The sequence below is a fragment of the Leptopilina boulardi genome, unplaced genomic scaffold (genome assembly GCF_019393585.1).
Source record: "Leptopilina boulardi isolate dan_hultmark-lab unplaced genomic scaffold, ZJU_Lbou_2.1 LbouV2_281, whole genome shotgun sequence".
In the NCBI taxonomy this organism is placed as follows: domain Eukaryota; kingdom Metazoa; phylum Arthropoda; class Insecta; order Hymenoptera; family Figitidae; genus Leptopilina; species Leptopilina boulardi.
Window position 1 is genome coordinate 65478 of NW_026137842.1, and position 27849 is coordinate 93326.

At 30.3% G+C, this 27849-nt stretch overlaps 1 protein-coding gene across 7 annotated transcripts in view; it reads right to left on the reverse strand.

Moving 5' to 3' along the window:
* Window positions 1–27849, reverse strand: part of LOC127282130 (protein lingerer) — a 54012-nt gene that overhangs the window by 3022 nt on the left and 23141 nt on the right. For 5 of the 7 annotated variants that reach the window (XM_051306222.1, XM_051306223.1, XM_051306225.1 and 2 more), the window contains exons 12-14: window positions 19921–20121; window positions 12894–13001; window positions 12084–12362 (exon numbers count right to left, since the gene is read on the reverse strand). In XM_051306222.1, coding sequence (XP_051162179.1) covers window positions 12084–12362; window positions 12894–13001; window positions 19921–20121 — 588 coding nt within the window. The remainder of the gene's footprint in view (window positions 1–12083; window positions 12363–12893; window positions 13002–19920; window positions 20122–27849) is intronic. The other 2 variants (XM_051306224.1, XM_051306226.1) reach the window with 2 other exon arrangements.

Here is a 27849-nt window from a genome sequence, read left to right on the forward strand (position 1 = left end):
AAATTTTTCTCCAAATTAATTATTTTTAATTATTTTAATGAAATTCTTCACAATATTCAATTGTCTTAAATTATTTTTCAATTAAAAATTCTATGAAATTCAACAATTCTTTACAATTTAAAAAAAAATCAAATAAAATTATCAAAAATTTCGATTTAAAACTATTAAAAATTTGATTATTTTAATTATAACTCTTCCGAAATTAAATTATTTTAAATAATTAATAATATTCTTCAAAAATTCAATTACCTGAAAGCATTTTTAAATTAAAAAAAAAACATATTTTCAAAATTAAAACTTTATTGTTATTTAATATAAAATAATAACAATTTTTGAATTTGTTTATGAGTGTCGTCTTTAGTAGTATAAACTGAATATGCACAAAATTTCAAAGAAATCCATCAATATTTGGCGAATTTACGACGAGTTATGTTTTAAAAGTTCATTAAATTATCGTAAACAAATTTTCTACTTTTTTGACTCTATTAATTTTAATATTTGTTTTATAAAAAAATCTCAAAGGAACAAATGGTGCGCATTTTTAATTCCTATAGGATAGCGTTTTTAAAAAATTATAATTTTGAATTTTATTTTTTTTCATTTTTGGACCACCTGACTGTTCGCAAGGCGACTGTCTCAAGCGTAGAGCCCCCTATAGAATCGAAGTCCTCAATTTATAATAAATTCTTCATCAACAGAAATCATTTTTGGAATGTAAATCGACTAAATTGAATTATGCTACGTGATCTCGTCCTCTAGATCAATTGTAGTAACGCTAGTTGCTTGATCCCAACCACAACTTTTTTAAAACTCGCGCTTATTTTCGACTCCAGGGGGCGCTCTATCCGTCGCGTTGCTCTATCACCAATATCACCATTACGCTTTTTTGTGCGATCCTTTCCACACGTCAGTGAAATAAAGTATCGAAAAAAGTTAGTTTAAACAATGGGCCGCGACAAAAAAAGACACCAGTGTCACAAATCGTCACGCAAGAGATCGAGAGAAAAAGACATCAACCGATTGTACGAAGAATTGGACCATTTACAAAAGAAAATAAGAAGCGGAAGATCACCATCCAAACAGCGCGCAAAACGATCGAACGACAACGAGAATGGCGAGCGGAACCCGCGAGGTCCGTCACATTCAGGTCGTGACCGGTCCCGGTCAAAATCGAACGAGAGAAAATCTCATAAAAAATCAAAATACGACAAAAAGAGCGGTGAGCGTAGCCCGAGAGGTGCGTCACGCCAAAGTCGCAGACGCAAACGTTCCCCGTCTATTTCGTCCACTTCATCCTCCACTTCTAAATCTTCACGAACATCATCGTCTACTTCGAGTTCCTCATCAAGTTCTAGCGATTCGTCTCATCAATCTCGTGCAGATTCAGGTAAAAGTGTCGAAGTTCGCTTAAGCGTCAGTCGGAAGAATTCCGAAGACAGCCGGAAACAGACGAACCTTCAAGACATAGTCATTGATACCGAAACATTGAATCTATTAGGCAATATAGACGAAAACAAAAAATTTGGCCATGAAATTAACAGTGCTTTGACAGAAGTCTGGTAAAAAATATTAAAAATGGGACTCTCCAAAGAAACGAAAAAGGAACTCGTCGAGAAATATCCCACTGCCACCAATTGAGGCACCCAATCGAACAACCGGTCGCGAGCTCGGGCCGGACGCTCGGAAGCCAGTCAGCGTACGAAAATGTCAATAAAATTGAAATTCAAAATTTTAATTTTTTAAATATATTACCTTATAGAAAATTAAAAGGCGCATCTTTTTTTCCTTTAACTTTTTTTGCATCTTTTTTTCTTAATAAGAAATTTTCCATCTTTCTCCGTTTTCGAAATATAAGAGAAAAACTGTTTTTTAAAAAAAGAACATTTTCATTGTTTTTTTGACTTCAACTAGCGACAGCTTAGACAATTTTACGAATTTCTTAATGAAACAAAAACAAAAATACGTGTTATTATATTCTACGAGTGACTAAAAAAAGAAAAAAGTTGTTTTGATTAAAAATAAAAAAGTTATTAATTTTCTAATGAGACATTGCAAAATTCATGAACTGCAATTTTCACCCTGTGAGGAATTTTCGTAAATTTTCACCAGCAACAAACTTCCAGTGAGAAAGTTGTTCATTAAGGTACAAAGAAGTTTTCTGGAAAGTTACAATGCAATTGAACAATTAATAACAAAATGGTGAATGTTTAAACTTTAAAGTTGCGCGAGCGGCTGAACGTTTGGCGTGCGTTTGCTACGTAATAACTTAATTTCTTAATATAGGCCAGTCAATAAAGACAAAAAGTGCCATTAAATGTAGACAGGCAACTCTAACCGGAATTTGGTAGTTTGGGGGGGGGTAGTATAAAGGCCCCATAGTTTGCTCTCGATTTCCGGTTGCAGAAGTTGTTGTAAACAATGGTTGAAGTTGGTGAAAAGTGGTTTTTGCGTGCTCGTTGCTTTCCTCTACATTTTAGAGGAAAAAGTTGTTATTAGAAAAAAAAGGTATTAAAAATACCTACAAAATGGTGGGTCGAAAGTTAAAATCGGATTATTTGTTTAAAAGTTATTGAATTTAAACCATTAAAAATGGTACTTTTTTAATTGTTTAATAACTTTGTTAATAATAATTCGATTGAAGTGAAACTTTCTGAAAATGTGCCCCTCGCGATACTGAACAAAATGAAAAAACTTCGAGTTTAAACGGATGAATAGTTTATAAATTATTCCATTTGTTAATTAAAAACATGTTGTTTTTCAACCTAATTTCTACAGAACGATATGGATCGAATTCAATTTTTTTTCTTTCATTTTACTCTTGAAGAGTGATACTATCATGTACATAAAAGAAAGAATTGAAATTCATCAATTAATTGCATAATTATGGATAAAGAAAAAACGGTACGTTTTTTCGTTATAAACAATTGAAATTACTCGACCAGTTTTTACTCTATCGAATTCTAATAAACGCCATTGAATTTCTTTTTTCTTTACAAAACTTTTAAAAAAAAGAAAAACAATCTAGGTCAAAGGGGGGGGGGGAGATAATTTTTTTTTTTCAAAAAAATCCTAACACTATAATTATTAATATTTTTTATTCAAATTTACAGTACTTGTAGTTTAATATGTGTACTGTTAAATAAAAAATTGTAAACATTGAAAGAAATTTTTTTATTATTTATAATGACGGTTAAAGAGAGCTCATCATTTTACCTTGCTCCGGAAGGCGGAGTGGGGGAACTCGGTGGCGCGTGACAAACGCCGCCACAAAATCAAACTCGCCCGATCAAAATTACAAAATTTGTTATAACTCGGTTAATTATTAACCGATTTTAATCTTTCTTTTTTTGAATTCATGTTATTTTTTCTCCTCTTTTCAAAAATAAATTTACATTTTTAATAAAAAATTTTTTTTTGCTAATATTTAAACATTTTTTTTTAATAACAATTTTTTTTAACTAATTCAAGTTTTTTTAAAATTTTTTTTAACTGCATATAATGACAGATATTTTAGTGTCTTTTTTTGTTTAACGTTTTTTAATGTCGGACCCAAAATTTTTCGTGACCTCGTGGTCACGTGAAGACAGCAGAAAATAAAAGAATATATAACAAAAATTTGTTGTCAAATTATATAAATTATTATTAAAATACATTAATTTTTGTTATATACATTAAAACATCATTACATTATTTTAAAAGTAATATAAATCAAAATTTTTTTAATTATGAAAAAAATGACATAGTGCTACACGAATGTGTATGAATAATTTTAAAAAACGTTAAACATAAAAAGACACTAAAATATCTGTCATTATATGCAGTTAAAAAAAAATTTAAAAAAAACTTGAATTAGTTAAAAAAAATTGTTATTAAAAAAAAAATGTTTAAATATTAGCAAAAAAAAATTTTTTATTAAAAATGTAAATTTATTTTTGAAAAGAGGAGAAAAAATAACATGAATTCAAAAAAAGAAAGATTAAAATCGGTTAATAATTAACCGAGTTATAACAAATTTTGTAATTTTGATCGGGCGAGTTTGATTTTGTGGCGGCGTTTGTCACGCGCCACCGAGTTCCTCCACTCCGCCTTCCGGAGCAAGGTAAATTGATGAGCTCTCTTTAACCGTCATTATAAATAATAAAAAAATTTCTTTCAATGTTTACAATTTTTTATTTAACAGTACACATATTAAACTACAAGTACTGTAAATTTGAATAAAAAATATTAATAATTATAGTGTTAGGATTTTTTTGAAAAAAAAAAATTATCTCCCCCCCCCCTTTGACCTAGATTGTTTTTCTTTTTTTTAAAAGTTTTGTAAAGAAAAAAGAAATTCAATGGCGTTTATTAGAATTCGATAGAGTAAAAACTGGTCGAGTAATTTCAATTGTTTATAACGAAAAAACGTACCGTTTTTTCTTTATCCATAATTATGCAATTAATTGATGAATTTCAATTCTTTCTTTTATGTACATGATAGTATCACTCTTCAAGAGTAAAATGAAAGAAAAAAAATTGAATTCGATCCATATCGTTCTGTAGAAATTAGGTTGAAAAACAACATGTTTTTAATTAACAAATGGAATAATTTATAAACTATTCATCCGTTTAAACTCGAAGTTTTTTCATTTTGTTCAGTATCGCGAGGGGCACATTTTCAGAAAGTTTCGCTTCAATCGAATTATTATTAACAAAGTTATTAAACAATTAAAAAAGTACCATTTTTAATGGTTTAAATTCAATAACTTTTAAACAAATAATCCGATTTTAACTTTCGACCCACCATTTTGTAGGTATTTTTAATACCTTTTTTTTCTAATAACAACTTTTTCCTCTAAAATGTAGAGGAAAGCAACGAGCACGCAAAAACCACTTTTCACCAACTTCAACCATTGTTTACAACAACTTCTGCAACCGGAAATCGAGAGCAAACTATGGGGCCTTTATACTACCCCCCCCCCAAACTACCAAATTCCGGTTAGAGTTGCCTGTCTACATTTAATGGCACTTTTTGTCTTTATTGACTGGCCTATATTAAGAAAAAAGATGCAAAAAAAAGTTAAAGGAAAAAAAGATGCGGCTTTTAATTTTTTATAAGGTAATATATTTAAAAAATTAAAATTTTGAATTTCAATTTTATTCACATTTTCGTACGCTGACTGGTTTCCGAGCGTCCGGCCCGAGCTTGCGACCGGTTGTTCGATTGGGTGCCTCAATTGTAGAACCTTACAGGCGCCTAAATTAAATCCTGAAATAAAATCAGTCGTCGGACAAATGTCCTTAAAAAGGATAGTTATTAAATTATTTCTCAAAATCAATTGAGTGCTGGGGTTACCGCATTGGGATTAGGCCTGTCCGAACTATTAACGAAACCAAACGAAGAATTAAATATTTCCCAAATAATAAGTTTATTAGCAAGTGCAGGCAGAATATTAACCGATCTACACTATAGATCCTCAATTACTCGACTATTTTTATTACTCCAGGTTTAAACCTGATTGTAAAGAGTGTAGCGGAGGATTGTGAAGTGGACACTCTTCTTTATGGGGAAAACTTTTCCAAAAAATTAAAGGCAGCGAAAGCCGCCGAAAAATCTGGGAAAGATATTGTGAAGCCGTCGACTTCAGCATCATCTTCCAGAACAAGTGACTATAAAAAAGGATCCGGTTATAAGAAGGAATCTACCTGCAATTTAAACTTCAAAGGTCCACCCAAAAGGAGCTACAAAGGATCTCGCCAGGGAGGACATCAAAAGAACATACGGAACCAGACGCACGGGAAATCTCGCCGATAAACGACGTAAGTACTAGTATAATTGCAGGGAGACTAAGACTGTTTGCCCAAAATTGGGAAAAGTTGACAGGCGACCCTTCAATACGCCAATACGTTACAAGATACGAAATTTCATTCATTTCTGAATCTTGGCAAGCCGATGCTCCTAAGGAGCCAACCATTTCGGCACAAGAGGAAATCGACTGTAACGTCGCAATTGAAATATTAATCGAAAAAGGGGCGGTGTCAAAATGTTACCCAGTCAAAAAACAATTTTTATCAAGTTATTTTCTTGCAGATAAGTCTAATGGTCAAAAAAGATTTATATTAAATCTAATCTTGAATCTTAAAAAACTAAATAAATTTCTCATACCTCCCCATTTTAAGCTCGAAGACAGGAAGACAGTTGCCAGAATGCTCTTTGAAGGGGCATTTTTAGCGACTCTTGACCTAACCGACGCTTTTCTTCTAATTCCAGTAGCTGAATCCTTCAGAAAATATTTGAGATTTGAGTTTAAAGGAACTTAATATGAATTTAATTGCGTTCCTTTTGGTCTATGTATGGCGCCATACATATTTACGAAACTCATGAAACCGGTAATTGAGAACCTTAGGTCACAATCCTTTTTATCCGTAATTTATTTGGACGATTTTTTACTAATCACACGGAGAGAAAAATCTGCCTTTTATAGTATAGAAAGGTTTACATTTAATGCACAGAAATTTTCTATGCTATATAGACATGAAATTTGAGTAATTATAGTACAATCGTATGTCTTTTTAGCATGAAACTTGTCTATGCTAATAAAGTTTGTCATATAGCCTCTTATTACATACTTATTATACTTTTAATCCAACGGCGCCATGCGAAGATCGCACATAACATCATCCTACTATGTTTGCATAAGTTCTATGCTTTTTCGGGGATAGACTCTTGCAACTGGCGATTAGGGCAGTTCCAATTCAGTAAAGGTGGGCGTGGCCTAATCGCCAGTTGCAAGAGTCTATCCCCGAAAAAGCATAGAACTTATGCAAACATAGTAGGATGATGTTATGTGCGATCTTCGCATGGCGTTGTTGCTATTAAACTACATGTTTTGTACTATAGAAGCATATATACTATGCTTTTTTAGTACGGACAAATACTATCCTAAAAATTCTCAAATCCTTGCTCTCTTAGTATGAAAAGTTTAAAGAAAAACAGCAGCAATCTATTTCATACTATAAAAGGCAGATTTTTCTCTCCGTGCAGTAAGTCTAAAAAACGGTGCAATGAAAATATTCAGGTAACTCGAGAATTATTAGAAAAATTGGGTTTTATTGTTAATCTAGAAAAATCAAATACCGTGCCATCAACTAAGATGAAATATTTAGGATTTATTTGGAACACAAAGAACATGACAATACAGTTAACTAACGACAAAAAGAAAACAATTTTCTCAAAAGTAAATGAATTTTATGTTCGAGAAAAATGTAAAATTAGGGAATTAGCAAAGCTCTTAGGTTTGTTAGTATCGTCGTGTCCAGCCGTAAAATACGGCACTCTTTACACAAAAGGTCTAGAGAGGGCAAAATACTTAGACTTAGAGAATGAAAACGGAAATTTCGAGAGTCAAATGTGTCTCTCAAAGACATTTCTGCCTGATATTAAGTGGTGGATTGATAATATTAAATTATCAAGTAATCCCATTACTATTCAGGCATTTACTATTGAAATTTTCACAGATGCATCCCTCACGAGCTGGGGAGCAGTGTCCAATAATAATAAAGTTCATGGATGGTGGAGCGAAGATCAACGCAAGCACCACATTAACTACCTAGAACTTTTAGCAGCTTTTTACGCATTAAAATGCTTTGTTAAGGACCTGCAATCCCAGAACCTGCTACTTCGGATTGATAACACGACTGCGATCGCTTATATAAACAAAATGGGCAGCGTACAGTATCCTAAACTTAGTTGTTTATGTAAGCAAATTTAGCAGTGGTGCGAGAGACGCAATTTATGGATATTCGCCTCATACAATGCGTCTAGCGAAAATTCAGTAGCAGACAAAGAATCACGAAGATTGCCGAAAGAGACAGAATGGGAGTTAGCCCCGTACGCGTTTAACACACTAAAACAACACATTCGGCAATTTTGATATTGACCTGTTTGCATCTAGTGCAAATAATAAATGCAAATAATTTATTTCATGGAAACAGGACCCGAATTCTTGTGCAGTAGATGCATTTACGGTCAAATGGAGTGATTATAAATTTTACGCCTTCCCTCCGTTCTCAGTCATCCTTAGAACTTTGCAGAAAATAATTACAGACAAATCCGCGGGCGTACTCGTAGTTCCATACTGGCCAACTCAGTCTTGGTTTCCACTGTTTAATTCAAGCGATGATTTACTTGTTCTTCTTTCAGAGAGACACATCCACTTGCAAGAAAGCTTACCCTGATAGCAGGTCGCTTATCAGGGAGGCATATCTCAAACAAGGTTACCCGGAATCCTCCATATTAGTAGCACTTCAATCACTGTCAGAAGGAACTATCAAACAGTACAATAACCCATTGCAGCTCTGATGGGATTATTGTAACAGCGAAAATGTACCGATATTCGACGCCTCTATTCCAGAAGTTCTCAAATTTTGAACTTCAACTTCGAAAACTGTGAAAACCTATGGAACGCTCAACGCATACCGCTCCGCAATATCACTTATATTAAATCAGGAAATAGGTGATAATTCAGCCATTAAACGTTTCTTTAAAGGATTCACAGTAATGAAACGATCAAGTGCCAAATACGATGACACTTGGGATCCGGACGTAGTTCTCCGATATATCATAAAACTGGGTCAAAACACAGAATTAAATTTAAAAACCCTCTCAATGAAGCTGGTAACTCTCATCGCTTTAGCTACAGCTCAGCGCCTCCAAACTATTACAAAAATCCAACTGGAAAACATTAAAATATCCGAGAACGAGATAAAAATATATATCACCGACAGAATAAAAACATCCAAAGTAGGGAAAACTCAACCGATGTTAATTTTTCAATTCATGAGAGATCAGCCAGAACTTTGCGTCGCAACCTTGCTACAAGTATACATAGAAAAAACCAAGGAAATTCGACCCGAAGGAGTGAATTCCTTGATTCTAACTTATAAAAAACCTCACCAGCCAGCAGGAACGCAAACAATCAGTCGCTGCGGGTGAAAGTAATAATGGAAAAAAGCGGCATAGACACATCTTCTTACTCCGGATATAGCGCAAAACATACGGCAGTTTAAAGAGGACTAAGCGTTGAAATTTTTAGGAAGACTGCAGGCTGGTCCAATAAATCAAATACCTTCGGAAAATTTCAAATCGCATATTATTCTTTAAACAACTACAATTGATCTAGAGGACGAGATCTATTTGCATAATCTCGATAGAACTTCACTTACAGGTAAGTTCGTTTAATCGTTCAATTATTTGCACCTTACAGTCGATCCGAGGCCTGCACAAACGAGCAGAGAAGTGTTTTTCGCGCGCTTGTTTGCACTCAGCGAGCGTAAATAGTATATTGTGCAACGAGTGGAGAACAAGTGCGATTTATAGCGAGCTCGAAGTTTGCTGCGCAAGCGAAGCGCGCGCAACAATCGAGCAAACGAGAAACGTTGTTCTCCACGAATAGCACATGATACTTTGTCCAACAAATGTAAATTATAAATTACAGTTGACAGCTGTCAAATAAACTGTCAAGTTTGCTGAAAAGATATCTTTTCGTTCTAAAAATGGAAGTAAAAACATTTTCAGATCCGCTGGTATAGAATTTAAGGTAAAATTGATAATTTTTTTTATTTATATCATAATTTGACTGCTGTCAAATCAACTGTCAAGTTTTATAAAAAGTGATTTGTTTTAATAAAAATTTCAATAAAAGGATTTTCGGTGTCATTGGTGACAAATTTGATGTTAAGTTGTCAATAACACGGTACCCTGGAACCAATCTCAACCCTCAACATTCTCCCTTTCAAAAATTCCTGTTGAAACTTGTTCGGGGTACCTCACTGAATATTTTTCAACAAGAAAAATAAAAATCCGTCGGGCGCTTTTTTTTTAATTTCAATTTTTGTGATTTTAGCGCTAAATTAAAAAAACTGGTTTTTATAATTATTTAAAGTAAAATTCAACTTCACATGGTCAAATTTTGTTCAAGAAATTATACAAAATCATAATTCCGGTAAAAATTTTTCTGTAGAATCGAAATCTGACATTGGCTTTCGAATTTAAAGCAGAGGAATCCCAAAAAATCCGGAAAACTGTAAATATTCTAAAAACAATCTCACCATAGCGTCGTTTTTTCCAAATTGTCTGTTAAATTTTCAGTAGCTTCATATTTTATAAAACTCTTAGATGACAATTGTTTCAAAGTTAAAGAAAAATTTTTAAAAACAATATTGTAAGATAAATAAAAATAAAAAAATTTCAACAAAATATTATAGAAATAGGTCTTTTTAAAGTAAAAAATAAAAATATATACGACACTTGTCATTACATAATTTAAAATAACTAGAAAAACACAAAAAAAATGGAATAGCTGTCTGACAAATCGCTAAAAGCATTAAGTGTGATTTTTTCCACGTTGCAATTTAAAGGTTAAAAAAAATGAGAATATGAGGGAATAAATGGTAGAAACAAGAATTTTTTGTCCAACGTGAAAGCGACTTTCCGTGTATGCATAGTAGTTGATAATAACAGAACTTACAATAGATAAAATTTTTTAGTGTACCTATATTACGAATTTATAGTGAAGAGACATTTTGTTTAAAAGAACTTTTATTATTTGAAAAAATTTTTAAATAAATTTTAACAAAAAGCAGATGTTACTATAGGGTAAATACACTAATTACGGCGCGAGTCGAGTCAAAATACCTTTGAAATAAAACATTCGACATTTCTATTGTAGAAAGTCAATTTAAGACTTATTAAACTTAAATCTTATGTTATTTAGATATTAAAAAAAATTCAACTTTATAAAGATCGATTATTTAAACAAATATGGGAAATCAAAACTAATACCGTAATTTTCTATTACGGTGCGTTTGTATCAGAATCGGTGTGTCAATTACGGTGACCAAAATTACGTGCATTTTGAAGATACTTTGCCCACCGTAATTGAAGCTAATAGAAATCTTAAATATGTTTCAATTACGGCGAGGGAAAAAATTTGATCTCAAATAATTAAATTAATAATTGTTTAAATATGCATCTTCATTAGTAATTGTGTCAGAAAAAGATTAAAAAGATTTTTTAAAATCATTTTGCAACAGTTATATTAAATAGGGTCAGTTGGGGTAAATGGGGACAAGAGGTTTTGGAGCTTAATTTATAGTTTTAAAATTAAGTTCAACGTCAATATTTTAACCTCAGATCACCTGCAAGAGGTTTTGATTATTGCCAAGATTTTATCTTGACAATTAGCAGCAAAATAAAAAAAGTTATCGCTCAATGCATAAAAACTTGAAAATCAAAGTCAAACTGTTTCAGTATTTTCTCTCGCATTTGAAAAAAAACAGACTTAAAAATCATACTAAATTTTTTTCTTATTCCTTATGACTCTTATAACAGAAATTCACTTGCATTTTTTATTTTTGTCAATTTGGTTAATAATGACAAACTGTCCCCATTTACCCAAAAAATTTGAAAACTCAGGGTAAATGGGGACAGTTTGTCATTATTAACCAAATTGACAAAAATAAAAAATGCAAGTGAATTTCTGTTATAAGAGTCATAAGGAATAAGAAAAAAATTTGGTATGATTTTTAAGTCTGTTCTTTTTTCAAATGCGAGACAAAATACTGAAATAAAAAAAAAAAAAAAATTTCAATTTGTTCAACTATTATACATCCACTACAAATTTTTTTTCAAGTTTTTTCATCCCTTAATACAGTAATATACTTAAAGAAACTTTTACCTACAAACTTTTATAGAAACTATGCTGTCCCCATTTACCCCAAATTTCATGAAATTTTATAAATCTTGGGGTAAATGGGGACAGTCAGTTTCATGCGTTTAAAGCTTATCTAAATTTTTTTCTGCTGCATAAAATTAATCCTGGGAACGTAAATAACAAGTTAAAAAAAATAAACCCACAAATATTACCTTTTAAAGGAAGAAACTTATGTAATTTGTGAAAAATAGCGATTTTGTCCCCATTTACCCCAACTGACCCTATAATAGTTATTTTTTTATGAACGCGCCGTAATTGATGCACTTACCCTAAAGAAAAACACGTTTGAATTATGAGAAAAAAATAAAATTACTGAATTAATGAACTTACATTAACTTTACTGAGCGCAACGTGACTTTTAGTGGCGTACATTCCAGCGCTAATGTCAGCGGCAGTTGAACCACTGGAATTCGTGTTTCCTGTTGAGGTTCCAGATTTTCCAGTTTGCGAACCAGTGTATCCACTACCAGCACCTTTATATTCAGCCGCTGGTCCAGTGCTAGCCAGAGAATCATAACTAGTGCCGCCACCATAACTTGAACCGTAACTTCCAGGTTTAGCACTGTAAGCACCGCTGCTTGTGCCTGCATTTCCGGCAGTCGCTATCTGCTATAAATTGTGCAAATCACTTACTCAATCAGCAGTTCATTCGATAAATTATTATTATTTACTTTCAATATTATTTTTTAAACAATATTTCCAATTAACGATTTTAAGACTGAACGTACAAAAAATCAGGGAAAACAGTTCTTTTTTTTACTTAAAATGTATGAAAAGGTCAACTATTTCTTAAAAATAGGTGGCAAAAACATATTAAGAAAAAAAAATATAACTAATAGGTATTTCTTAAAATTTGCCTTAATTGAAAATTGAAAATTTCTTTAAATTTAATTCAGAAACTATTAAATTCCTATTAATAGATTTATACAAATAAAAATTAGGATTGATTGAATTTGAAGTTAAATAAAATTAAAGTGAATTGAAAATAATAACAATTAAAATTTTGACAAATTCAATGTAAAGTCTATTTTAATTTCTATACCAGTAAAAATATTTACCGCAAAATATTATAGGACTTATTCAAATTCATTTTTTTCAATTAAATAAAAAATGTATAGAATTTTAAAATAAATTACTTACAGGGTAAAGAGGAGTTCCATATTGAAAACCTCCTGGCATGCCATAAGTGAAGTAGTATCCTGGCGGTGGAATTGCATTCATCATTGGTTGCTGATGCTGGGTAGCCGTCTATTAAAATTAAAACAATGTACCATTTTTTAAATTATGCTTCAATTAATTATTTTTAGAAATTCTAAATTGTATGTGAGTCATTCTCTGGAAAAAGATCAACTCAAAAAATAAAATTATTAAAAAAAATTTTTTTTAATAATTATTAATGCGTGGTTGTCATACTGTCAAGGGTCCATTATTTCAGATAAAAATTTTCAAATTGAAATAACTTTTAAACGAATGAACGGATTTTAAAATATGCAGGTATAGATTTCTAGGTATAGAATACCTTGAAAATTAAAAATATTTAAAATAACAATTTTAAAAATATTTTATAAAAAAAGTGCATAACAATTTTTTTTAATTTTCAACCTACTATTCCTTTTTTTTAAAAGTACCCTAAAATATTCCTTATTTCAGAACCTTTTTGATATTTTTTATTAATTTCTGGACAGAAATATTTGTTAGAGCTACACGGAAAAAAATTGTTCGCGAAACTTTCGTAAACTAGTTTTTCACTTTTGGACGGTCCCAAAGTTTGGAAATCTTTCATTAACTTTTTCCAAGATTTCACGAACGTTCATCACTCTCTTCATAACAATCAATGTCTGCGCACGCGCACAAAAAAAAAGTTCGTGAAATCTTGAAAAATGTTAATGAAAGATTTCCAAACTTTGGGCCCGTCCAAAAGTAAACAACTAGTTTACGAAAGTTTCATGAACAATTTTTTTCCGTGTATAAATAAAATAAAAGATCAGCTACATTATTTTCTTTATTTATTGACATAGGAACTATTTTCTTTCTAATAAAAAATTCTTAACAAATTTTTTTTTAAGTATATGAATTTTCTAACAGAAATATAAGTTTTTTTATTTTATTTTCTAATTTTTTTTTCTGTTTACAGAAAATGCCTTAATATATGTATTATTTTAAGTCTGATGAATCTGAAAGTAATGTTTAAAAAAGAGAAAAAAAATTGTCTGTGTAGGAGTATTTAGTTCTCTCAAATAAACTTTATTTTTTAAAATTATCATTTTGTTTTAGGTACCTATTTAAATGTAAATAATATACTCTTTAGGCATTTAAATGGTTCAAAAAATAAAATTTCCAGTGTAGAAATTTCCGCACCAGGGAGAAATGGCCAGATCAGGGCCACGAGAAAATGTGGATTTCCTAATCAGGGCCACATCAGACCCGGCATTGCATTAAAATCCGATCCGAGTCATGGCAAAATTTCTACACGGGTTGTATTCCTAACCACACTGAAAAAAATGTTTAACTCCCATATACTAGGAATTGACCAATTTGCCTGGTTACAAGAGGAACCCACTAGGCAATCTTGATCAAAGTTGAGTTCGAAATATAGTCGGAATGACTAGAAAACCTTATCAGAATAACCAGGTATCTTAGTTACATTGGCTAGAATTACTTTTACTAAATAAACTTTGCAAAATTGGCTAGATACATATAGTCATATTAACCAAAAATCTTAGTTAATATAACTAGGAAACAAGGGGTCAATTCTACTAAAGCGACTTTGACAATATTAACCTTAGCTACATAATTGAATTAACTAGGATTCTTGATTACGCTAACTAGATTTAAAGTTGCTATGGTTAATAGTCATTAATGTGAAGCAAATTTTTTCAGTGCATATGTAGTGGAAAATACAATTTTTTTTATTTTCTAAAAGTTGATGAAATTCTTAAAAAAAATAGCGTCTTAATGAGAAGGTAATGTTAATTTTTCTGATATGAATATTATTTTTGTCGAAATGGCTGCAAAATAAAAATTTCATTTTCGTTAATTTTTTAACATTACGTTCTTTAGCCCAATTAAAAATAAATTCTTTCTAATTCGAATAAAATCCACTAAAAATGCTGTTTACAGTAGCGCCAAAGACAAAACTTATTTTTTCTTCTAGTATATTTAAATAACTAATGTTAAAATTACTTTTTCAATTCTTCAAAAAAAAAAACGAAATTGCAATAAAATATCTTCTTTTCCTTATTCTTTCATAACAATTTTCAACATTTATCAATTGAAAATGTTTAAAAATAAATTTTCAATTTAATTAATATTTATGAAATGTAAAAACGACATACCACTAGTTAATATACAAATAAGAAAAGAAATACTAACAAGGTTTCTTTTTGATATTCAACTTTTGTGCATTAAGAGATAACTTGGAATGTCAACTGTCAAAAGAAAAACGAGGCAATATCATTTTAAAATTTTGATGGCGTACTTCATGTTTCAAAAAGCAGATCTTCTATTGGACAAAAATTTGATTGGGTAGAATTTTCATCTAACAGAATTATCACTTAACAGAAATCTGAGCTGACAGAACATTCGGTTGACGGCAGGTCCGTTAACCTGGCTTGTCCACATTGTCTGATCTGGATAAAACCTATTTGAAAATTAAGGGCTAATTTAATACTAATTTAATGCCCTAATGACGAATTTAAAGCTCGGCATTTTCTTTAAAAAACTTGTGGACAAGCTAGCTTAACATTAAGGTGGCTTGTCCACACAATGAAGGAGTACTCATAGGAAGGTCTACTGTAGGTCAAAATTTAGGGCTTTTTTAAGGCTTCGCAATGCTCTATTGCCGAATTTAATGCCGGCATAATTTCGCCAAATATTTGCAAAAATTCAATTTTTACTTAATATCAGTTTGTCCACACAATAAAGGAGCACTCGTAGGAAGGTCTACTATCGGTCAAAATTTAGGGCTTTTTTAACGCTCCGCAATGCTTTGTTGCCGAATTTAATGCCGGCATAATTTCGCCTAACATTTGCAAAAATTCAATTTTTACTTGATATCAGTTTGTCCACACAATAAAGGAGCACTCGTAGGAAGATTTACTCGTATATAAAACTCTTTTGGAACGTCTAGAGTTGCTTGCCCATTTCTGCTGCTACTCAGGCACTAGTCACACCCTAAATAACGTTGCTCGTCTGAAAAGTCTAGCCAAAAAGGTCGTTAATCCTAGAAGTACCACTTCCACGAAAAAAGTTTTTATATATACTAACAATTAGGGCTCAATTAGGGTTAATTTAGTACCACATGCAAAAATTTAGGGCCCTTTACCTATTTAAAGTAACCCTTCGTACTGCTAGCTTGACGTCAAGCTGGATCTGAATTGGTAGTTTTCTACTAATCAAAGAGTGCGTATTCGTTTACTAATTGAATTAGTAACAGTTTTGACTAATTTGTAGTAAAAAAACTACTAATTGCTAGTAGAAAACTACTAATTTATGGAGTAAGTCGTATTTTTTACTATTTCAAATTAGTAAGCCGATTTACTCCATGAATTAGTAGTTTTTTTACTAAAAATTAGTAAAAACTGTTACTAATTCAATTGGTAAACGAATACGCACTCTTTCATTAGTAGAAAACTACTAATTCAGATTTAGAGAGTAGGGTTCTCAACTAAGACTACTTAAATTTTTCAAAAACCATCCCTAAGTTCGAAAAAACATCTCCAATTATTAAAACTTGATTTAACCAAACAATAATCATATATGAATTAGGAGTTAAATTAGTGTTCTTCAATAGCACTAAATCGACTTTTTAAAAATGGACTCCCAAGCACCCCAACCAAGTAACTGATAGAAAACCAAACACAAAAACTACCCTCAAATAATTCAAACTTAATATTTTCAAAAAACAAACACATACACATTTAGAGTTCTTAAAAAACACTTAATTAGATGTTCAAAAATGATCCACCAATTTCAAAAACTACCCCTGAGTAGTTCAAACTCAATTTTTTCAAAAAAAAGTACTAAAGAATTTGGGGCTCATAAATAGCACTAAATTAGATGTTCAAAATTGATCTACCAATTTTAAAAACTACCCATAACACAGGCCTGCATCATTTCGGCATAATGAATGCGACTAGGTGTTCCCGAAGGGAAATTTTGCTCTGAACACGAATCCGGGGTCCAAAATGCTCCATCACGTCAAGTTTTTGACAAAAATGGGGTTGAAACCCCTAAAAACAGCGTTTTTGGCACTTTTTGAAAAATTGTGGGGCAAAATCCTGACGTGATAGAAACTTCGCTAATATCAGAAATTAAAGCTTAATTCGTGCCCTTTCAAATGAGCCCTTAGCCGATTAATATGCTTCAACCCTTAAAGCAGGGGGTGAGTTTTTGTCCAGGGGTGCGCCAACATTAAAATACTAAAAATTGGAAATCTAGAGGATAAAAAAAAATAATTATTATAGAAATGGAAAAAGCCGTGTACTCAAACCTGTTGTTAAAAAAATTTTCCCCATTCACTACCCCTAAAAACAACCCTTAAATAATTTTTTATGAACTTCAATAATCAATATAACGTTTAAAATATTTTTCTGTAGATATTGAAGTTCATAAAAAATTATTTATGGGTTGTTTTTAGGGGTAGTGAATGGGGAAAATTTTTTTAACAACAGGTTTGAGTACACGGCTTTTTCCATTTCTATAATAATTATTTTTTTTTATCCTCTAGATTTCCAATTTTTAGTATTTTAATGTTGGCGCACCCCTGGACAAAAACTCACCCCCTGCTTTAAGGGTTGAAGCATATTAATCGGTTAAGGGCTCATTTGAATTTTTGTAAATGTTAGGCGAAACTATGCCGGCATTAAAATCGGCAACAGAGCATTGCGGAGCGTTAAAAAAGCCCTAAATTTTGACCTATAGTAGACCTTCCTATGAGTACTCCTGCATTGTGTGGACAAGCCACCTTAATGTTAAGCTAGCTTGTCCACAAGTTTTTCAAAGAATATGCCGAGCATTAAATTCGTCATTAGGGCATTAAATTAGCATTAAATTAGCCTTTAATTTTCAAATAGGTTTTATCCAGATCAGACAATGCGGACAAGCCAGGTTAACGGACCTGCTGACGGAATATGAATATAGCAGAACTTTCATTGGACAGAAGCAATGCATTTTTAAGGTTATGAATATTCTTTTAAACAATGGCTTTGTTCCGTTCAATGAAAGTTCTGCAGCATTCATGTTCTGTGAAACGAGAATTCTATCAGGTGAGATTTCTGTTAAGTGATAATTCTGTTAAAAAACTTTTGTTTTGATTCTGTTCAGAAGTCAAGTTTGTTCAGTTTTGATTCCGAAATCAGAATCAAAAGTCAACTCTATTTAGTTTTGATTCCAAAATCAGAATCAAAAGTCAGCTATATTCAGTTTTGATTCCGGTATCTGAATCAAAAGTCTAAATCATTTAAGTTTCGATTCCGGAATCAGAATCAAAAGTCAAGTATGTTCGGATTTGATTGCGGGATTAAAATCAAACGTTAACTTACACTACCGTCGGAAATTGTGCGACTTCTGCTTTTTCGATGACTATAAAACGGAGAAAATATTCAAAAATGTTCAAACTAAAATTTTTTCCTTTTTATTTTCTAAAACCTAATAAAATTCTGATATAAATGACACCTTGAAAATGAGAATAATTATGTTAATTTTTCAATTAGATATCTAAAAAGAACCCAATTTTCAATGCTCACTGAAAGAAATACTATATTTGTCGTAACTATACGATTATGCTTGTTGAGTTGTTTGTAAATTTGCAATATAATTTACCATTTCTAGGCTTATATATTGTAGTTTCGAGACACGTAAATAAGAGAAACATGAAAGCCAATATGTCAATTAAAATCCAGAAATAAGCTCCCAAAAAAGGCCTTAACACCAGACTACCCCCTTAATTCAACTAATCTGGATGAAAATGTTAAATCGGAGGTTTTTGGGTCGTCAAATCTAAATCTTTGTTCAAAGTTAACCCTCACGTGCCTAAGTTCATTTTTTGATGTGCGTACATGAGCTGGGTACAGCTGCTTAAATTCCATAAAAAACAAGATTTAATAGCAAGATATTCAATATTTTAATGCTAAACTATAATTGTAATATTTTGCAAATATAATTGTAATATATATTTAATCTTTTGACACTCTAGGGTACATAAATAGCCCACAAAAAGTCGCGTCGTGACATCTTTTTCGACAGTGTGAATTTGAGTGTACAGTACAAAAAAAGTAATTAATTTAATTTAAATATTACTGGGTATTCTTAGATTTTTGAGGTCGCTGATTACAAATCAGACGTCAGATTTGGAAAATTCAAAATGTCGGATCCAATATGGTGGACGAATTTTCAAAAATTAAACATATTTGAGACCCAGCTCAGGCACGCCAGGGTTAAAAAGCAATTTTCAGCTATAGATTAGTGGAGTAAAATATTTTTTTGGTGATATTTTGAAGCTGACATTTTGGATTTTAAAATTTTGACCATAAATTTGGATTCAGCGACCTCAAAAACCTTAGAATATTTATTGATACTCAGATCGTATTGGGTAAAGTAATTTTTTTTTAGATGCTACTATTTATCCCTCTATAGAGATCAGTCACAGTGAAGGGGTTAATTGAAAAAAGGGAATAATAATAATGCTTTTATGTGTTTCAGATGATTGGTTTGAAAGAAGGGGAACAATTGCGATTCCTGAAGTTACGATCACTTTTGTAATACAGTACGATTCACTTGACAATTGACCCCTTTAAAATTTGACTTGCATGAATAAACCCCAAATTTAATTTAACATAAATATCATTTGACATAAAACTCACTTCACTTAAATTTAAATAAACATAATTGTATATTGGCATGAAATATATTTCACATAATAAATAAATAAATAAATAAATTCCATTTGATATAAACTTCATTTGACATAATTCTCATTTGACACAAAATTCATATAACTTTATGTCAAATGAAGTTTATGTCATATAAGATTTATATGAAATTAATTTTACGTTAAATGATTTTATGCCAAATAAGATTTATGTGAAATAAAATTTGGGGTTTAGTCATACGAGTCTAAAATTTTTGGGCTTTGTTCACAATTTTCTGATGAATAATATAAACTTACTTGTTGAGACATTGTAGAAGGAACTGGCGAGGCGTTACTATCATTCCTGGCAAACCTGGCATCGCTAATACTGGTGTATGCGCCTTGAACTCCTTGGACCCCTTGAACACCTGAGAGCGCGTCCCCTCGATTGGCGCCAAGACTGGTAGCAGGGCCTGTAGTCTGATAGCCCAATGCCGCGTCATAGTAACCAGTAGTTGGCTGCACGTTAGTCAGGAAGGCCAAACACAAAACTACATGCATACACTGTGTACTTCAAATACAAGAAAACTACCTAACTTCTAACACCTAAGCACTTTGCACCAAGATAAGACTGAAACCTAATCATCAGTGTCTACTTTCCTCAATAGTCATTGTATTCTTTATATGGGAAATTAATTTCAAATCGATTACAAAAGCTCAATTCAATAATTACAAGCTTATCTCCATCATTACAATGACACCACTTATTAATTACACTGTGTTACAAAAAATGGAAAAACAAAATTACTTTTCATTCGACCTGCCCTAACTTGTTGGTTTTGAAAAACTAAAAAAAGTGGTATTTATTAAATCTTTCAAACACCTCCAAAATTTCATTTTAGAGATGTAAACCGTTTTTCAGTAGTTCATGTATATTTAGGTAGCAAGAATATCCCATAAATTAGTTAGAATTTATCATAATAATAACAATTCGTCGAATTAGGTATTCTTGCATTTAAAAAATTATGTGGAATACTTATTTGGGAGGCATGAATATTCCCCACACTGAATTTGTTGGAATCAAACTCGTCGGATATGCTTCTTTCATATGATGTGCAAACTGTTCTCTGTGTAACACCTTTTTATAGAAAAAATATTTTATACATTAACTACTGAAAAACGGTTTTTTAACTTTGAAATGAAATTTTTGAGGTGTTTGAAAAATTTAATATATGGATTTTTTTCCGTTTTTCAAGACCAACAGCTTTGGTGACATTCGATTGAAATTAATTTTTAAGTGTAACACTGTGTTATTGCTTATATTACATTAATGCTGTAATAAAATTTATAAGAATGCACAGACCGACATCACATGGGTCAAAAATCTCCAATTTACAATTCAGAAATGTCTGCAGTCACTAACTGTAATCGATTAAGTTTTGGTTTTAAATTAAAGTTTAACATATTATAACAACTATGTGATTATCGATTTTCAAAAACCGTAATGTTAAATTATTAACGTTAAAATTTTTTTTACATTACTCTTTGTATAAAAGGTTATATAAGATTTTTTAGATTTTGTTTCACAAGAAATTAATTTATAAATTTTATAAAAACTTGGAAAAATACCTATCAATAGATTGTGAATAATAAACTGGCAAATACGAGAACTTTGTGTTTATTATTTTTCAACATTAATTATTATTAACATTAATCACTACTAAGTTATTTAAATTTGTTCAGTTTTTATTTTTAAAAAAACAACTTTAAATTCGATTAATATTTAGAGACTGTAGATATTTTTAACGGTAAATTGTATAGATTCTGAGTTTCTGATTATGTTTAGAATCTGAAATAAAAATCGAGCAAGATGTTGATTTCATTTCCCTTCAGAAACAAAAGTTAAAGAGTTTAGTTTTACTTTTAAAGTCATTAAACAAATACTCTTGTTTCTTTAATTTTTGTTCGTTATGTCTTGTAATAAGTGTTAATACTCTTGTATTATGTCAGAGTCAATATAATGGTAAATATTAAATTATAATTTCGATATTAATTTAAGATATAAAAATTAACTCAACTTTCATTTATTATGGCTTTAAAACGTAACTAAACTTATTTCGATGTTTATTCCAGATTCCGACATTTAAACTTTTAAAATGTTAAAGGTGTAAAAATTATAAATATTATGATTCTAGCTTAAATTTTAGTCCTGTCAGACAGTTCTAAAATAAATCATTATTTTCTAAATAATTAACCATATGAAATGTGTATTTTTTCCAAATCCGAAATAAATTTCGGTTAGAAATTTGTTTAAATGTGGTAGTAGACTAAATTCTTTTTACTTTATGTACCAAAAATCAACTGAAAACCAAAATTTCATTTTAATTGAACTAGAAAATTTTTTTTTGGAACGCAGACACTTGGATGAATCAAAATATCAATTATAATAATAAAATTGAAGTAAAGTAAGAAAAAGGGAATAAAGAAAAGAAAAAATAATTGAAGTAAAAAAGATAAAAACAGAAGAAAAATAATTCTACGTGACAATAATAAATCTACTACACAGTTTATAAGCCATGTACAAAATAAGTATAAGATTTCTTTAGTGAAGTAGAATATCAGCTTATTTAAAAAATGTTTATCTTTAGAGGTAACCAAAAAATATATTTTTTAAAACTACGGTAAATGACTTTCCGATTTCTGACAATAGAAAAATTTTTTTTTTTGCAGACTTGTGTTATCGAATTTTTATTTAGCAGAATTTTAAAAAGTAGATTTTTTAATAAGCCAAATTCTTTTATCAAAGAATTTTTTTTAACTAAAAAATTCTGTTAAATAAAAATTATTTTTTCTGAAAATTTTGCTAAATAAATACGATTAAGTAAATTTTAATAATAACACGGGCACACAAAAAAAATTCATGTTCTAAACTCGAGGTCAAACCATGATTACTTTATGTTTTTGGGGTCGCTGAAACCGAATCTGAAGTCTATTTAACCCCATCACATAGGGTTTTTGACATAACCTCAAAAAAATCCTAAAATTTAATTTCTTCAATTTTTTTTTATGTTATGTCAAAGGCCTGACTGATGGGGTTAAATAGACTTGAGATTCGGTTTATAGACTCAAAATAAATAAATAAGTTTTTTTTCTTTTTGGTATTAAATTACACAGAAGACATTATATAGAAACGTAAAATAATAAAAAATTTGTAAGTGCATTGAAATTTTAACTTACGCTAACTATAACTTATTTTTTCATTCTAAAACGACAAATTATGGATTTACAGTTAAATAATTTTCTTAATCTTGTAAGGTTAGTAGCCGAAACTTTTATAACAAGACCTTGTCGTCTGTCTTTCAACATGGTTCGCGGTCATTGCTATAGAAAAGAACACCTTAAATCATACAATCTGATTAGTTTAAAATTTACTTCCTTCCTAACTTCACTTAGTTTGTACACGGCCCTCAATTTATATAAGTGAAACTTGTAAAACGTGCACCTGAAGTATATTTCATACACTTCGGAAAATTGTAAGAAAGTTTTTGTTCATAACATCGACTACCAATTCAATGCACCTTAAGTCTACACTTTGAATAAAAACAAATTAACAATAATAATAATATCCATTTAGATAAGATGATTGGTATTATCACAATGTCTTAATCTTTGAATGTTATATATTCTCATAAACTTAAATTACATGTTTAAACGTGAATAAAAATTTTTGTGTAACACAGGCACATTCATGGATCAGCTATGATCTGTTAGATGGCTTCATTTATGTCTGCAATGGGAAGTGACACTATTTATTATTATTACTTCCAATAAAAGATTTCATTTATCTACAAATAGAGTCGGAATCAAGTAACATTAATACGCCTTTATTGAATAAAATATAAAATAAATAAATTCATACAAGGCGTATGAATAAGTCCTAAAATTCTTTGGTTAAAATTTTCTTCCTAAAAGAATTTTCTTTTAAGCGTATTGCTGTATAATATTTTAATATATCTAACACAGTTTGATTTCTATAACATAAAACAAAAACTATGTCTATCTTGGGGCTCACTACCCTATTATTTGCAAACTCGATATATTGCAAAATCTGTTATTTAAAAGTTCAGTTAAATTCAGGGTGTCTAGCGCTTTTGCCAAATAAAAATCAAAGACTTTTCCAGGTTAAAAATTTTTTTTCCACGTATGTAATATTTTAATAAATAATAGCAAAAATACATTAAATGCATAAGATTAAATTATTTTAAGTCTCTTTTTATAATTAACTAGTAATGAATAAGTTTAATTTTTGTCATTTTCAGGCTTCGGATCGAATTTAGAGGAAGAAAAAAGTCGTTTTAGTCGATTTACATTACAAAAAAACTCAAAAAAGTCACTTATTTTATTTTTAAATAAATACAATTAGTTAGTAAATATTTTATTATTATTATTATTAAACAATTGTAATTAGAAATTAAATAAATAATTAAATTATTAATTAATTATAATTATTAAATAATAATTGAAATTTTAAAAAGTTGCAATTAAAATTTTTAGAAGTAAATGAATTTTTTGAGAGTTTAATGTGTTAAATTTTTTAGAAATAATTGAATTTGAGAAAATTTTTAATTGAAACTCACAAATAATTAATGAATTTTTTTTAACATAGGTATTTTAGATAATTAAATTTAAAAGGACTTTCAATTGAAAAATATTTTAAATAATGGAATTGTTAAAGAACTTGATTAAAATTATTAAATATAATTAATTTTGCGAAGAATTCTAGTTAATATTCTTTTAAATAATTAAATTCTGGAAGATGTGAATTTTATTCTAAATATTAAGTTATTTAAGTATTCTAAGTCTATTTTCTTTAAAAAATGTTATAGAAGAAGTCGAAAAAGTCACATTTTATAAAAATAAGTGGAAAATAGTCTCATACATTGAAAAGAGTCGAAAAAGTTGTGTAATCCGAGGCCTGAATTTCGCATAAGAACATGTACATAAAAGCGCTTACGAACATATTTAACCTAATTTTGTGTTTTCAAACGCAGTTGGAAAAAAATTCTTACACGAAATATGAAAATTCCAGAAGAAATTATTGAATAAATATGTCAAATTGAAAAATTTACACTTGCTGAAAGGGCAAATTCTTTTCCGTCTTCAATTAAAAAGTTAAGAAAATACATTTCTCTTTCTCAGTTAATACGAATCATAAAACTCATGGCTAGTTATCCTAAGTTCAAATACAAAGGTAAAATAGTAGTAAATTCCGTGACTTTTACGGAAAAATTCTAAAAATTGCTTAGAATTTTCATTTTAAAGAATTTTATTAAATTTCTTTTTACCCAACTTTTTATATAGAAAATTCTAATTTAACCGAATATTAGTTAAGCATAATTCTCATTCAACATAATTTTAAGTGATTTCATTTTTTAAATGCTAAACAATCCTCTTGCTTCTTTTTCAGATCAGAATCTGAATTACTTCATGTTCATTATTCACGCGAATCTTTTCTTACCTTGAATGTAAAACGTGTTTTATTATTATTAAATTATTCAGTTTTCTAAAATTTTGTCAAACAAAAATTTAGTACCTAAAAAATGTGTTGAGTAAAAATGCGTTTGAAAAGAAATTCTCTCAAATGTTAATTCAAAAAGTGAAAACTCGTTTAAAAAATAATTATGTCTAATAAAATTATTTAAAATGAAAATTTTTACTAATGATTTTTATAGGGAATTCATGCGCCTCAAAAATGGCAAATTTTTTGAAGAAGAATATTGCTGTTTCAATCTTAAGCACTGGAGAGACTCTGTCACTATTTTACGGAGGATTTTTTTTTTAAATACTTCCTAATATATTTTTATAATCTCTTTTTGAAAGAAATATGTAAACACATATATATATAACATATGAATTCTATACTGATGAAAAAGAAGGAAAGTCCACTAAAAAGATTTTCACTGACAATACTAGTTTACAACAATTCTGCAATTCTTACTTCGAAATTTGCCGTTAAAACTGAATATGAAGTTAGAAAGTAAGAAAGTATAACAGTTTTCGAGATATAGCTAAATTTCACTTTTTTGGGTCCTGAAATGTAGAATTATTAAAATAGTCAACGTCTATACATAAAAAATATTTTCCTTAGTTTTTTTGGTTAGCTTTTGTTCACTACATTTTGAAAAACTGACTAAATTGCAATTTAGGAAACTCACTTTCTTCCAGAACTCAGAAAACTGAAATTTAGCTATATCTCGGAAAAAAGATTTACTTTCAAACATTCAATTCAAATTTTCCTACAGACAAATGTCGCAGGTTAGTAATTTATTTAAATTTGAAAACTAGTTCAATCAGTTATAAATTCACTGATGACTGATAAAAAGTGTTCACTGGAAATCAGTAGAAATGTAATTTGTTAAATTAAAAAAATCTGCATTTGCTTTTATTAAATCTTGACGCTTATCAAAATTTAAAAAGTTATTAAAAAATGTATGTACCTATTCATTTATTGAGACAGATTTATTTAGAATGATTAAGAATTTTCATTCTAATTAAAATCTATTAGAAATATTTAAAATTTTCAGTCGAGAATGAAAAAAAAACTCTTACAAAGTGCAAATATAAGTTCTAATAAAAATTTTTCTTTATAACTACTTAAATAACAAGCAACTACTAAATACCAGTTTCCTAAAATTTTCCTTCAAAAATAATATTAACCCTTTGTTACTCGCTTTCAATTTCATGATACATTTACTAATTTCAATTTAAAAATAAAAAGGTACCAAAAGTACAAAATTAAAAAAAAATTTATTTAATTATAAGGTAAATGCACTAATTGCGGCGCGATTCGAGTCAAAACACCTTTGAAATAGAAAATTCGACATTTCTATTGTATAAACTCAATTTAAGACTTATTAAACTAATAGGTTATGTTATAAATTTAATTTTATTTTAAATATTCCGCGTTAAATATTAGTTAGACTAAAGCTTGATAGGGGGCGCAATCATTGGTAACGCCGAGATATAGAGAGACATTGAGAGTGAGTGTGTGTAGACAGCTTTGCTGTGAGATTCAATTGTGAAAGTAACGAATTTAAATTAAAAGTCTAAGTTAAAATATATTAATTTGTAATAAAAATTAATTCTTTAAAATAAAAACCACTTTAGTTTAATCTCAACCTCAAAATCCTCACAATTCAGAAGTGGGATAGTAACAATTGGTGACTTTGAGGTTAGGATATCGGCGTGGTCGCGTATGTGAACACATTTTCGATGTGAAAATTTCACGATAAAAAGTCCTGTGAGTTCGAATGGACAACGAAGTGTTCGAAAATTTTGCAAAAAAATTTGGTGATCTACACTCTGACGACGTAGACATGGGGATGAGTCCGGAAGAAGCTCAACGTGCCGCAAAGGAGATCGACGATCAAAGGCGGAAGAGAGAAGAAGATAGAGTCTCTTATGAGGACCGAATCAGACATTTGGAAAAGGCTCTACAACAAAAAGAAGTCGAAAAACAGCAAGCTGTGATGATACCTTAACGATTACAATCAGAAAACTTGCAGTTCGCTCAGAATTTGCAAACTGCGAGTGCAAGGGACAATAGTGGTTGGCAGGAGAGATTAGCACATACTCTCGCTACCATTACCCAGAGGTTGGAGGCGCAAAACATTAGTTCACCTACTTTGCCTGTCGTACCTGAAGTCATAAGAGAATTTAATGGAAGTGAGGGCCCAACAATTGCCAGTGCTTGGATTCGTGAAGTACAAAACGTGAAAAATCTTCACAATTGGACAGACGAGACTACGTACAGTGTTGCCAAATCTCGCTTGAAAGCATCCGCTTTCAAATGGCTGATGTCGAGGTTGGATCGAGTGACGAATTATCAGACATTTGTGACCGAATTTAAAAGTACGTTTACGCAAGCCCGAACCGTTAGTGATAAATTAAAAGAAATGTCAAATCGCTTACAAGGTGCCAAAGAATCAGTGCAAGTGTACTTTTTGGAGAAAGTTTGGTTGTGTGATGGCTTGGGTTTCACGGTCAACGATATTCGAAACGAAGTGGCGCGGGGTTTGTGGTCGAGAGAAATGGCGAATTTTGCAATCGGAAGAACGTACGTGACAACTGACGGACTACTCCATGATCTTGTACAATTCGAGCAGCTGGACCAGAGTCGTCGAGAAAGAATTGTTGAAAGAAAACCATTCGCTGTCAACAATTTCGAACGAGGGGCATTTGCTGAGA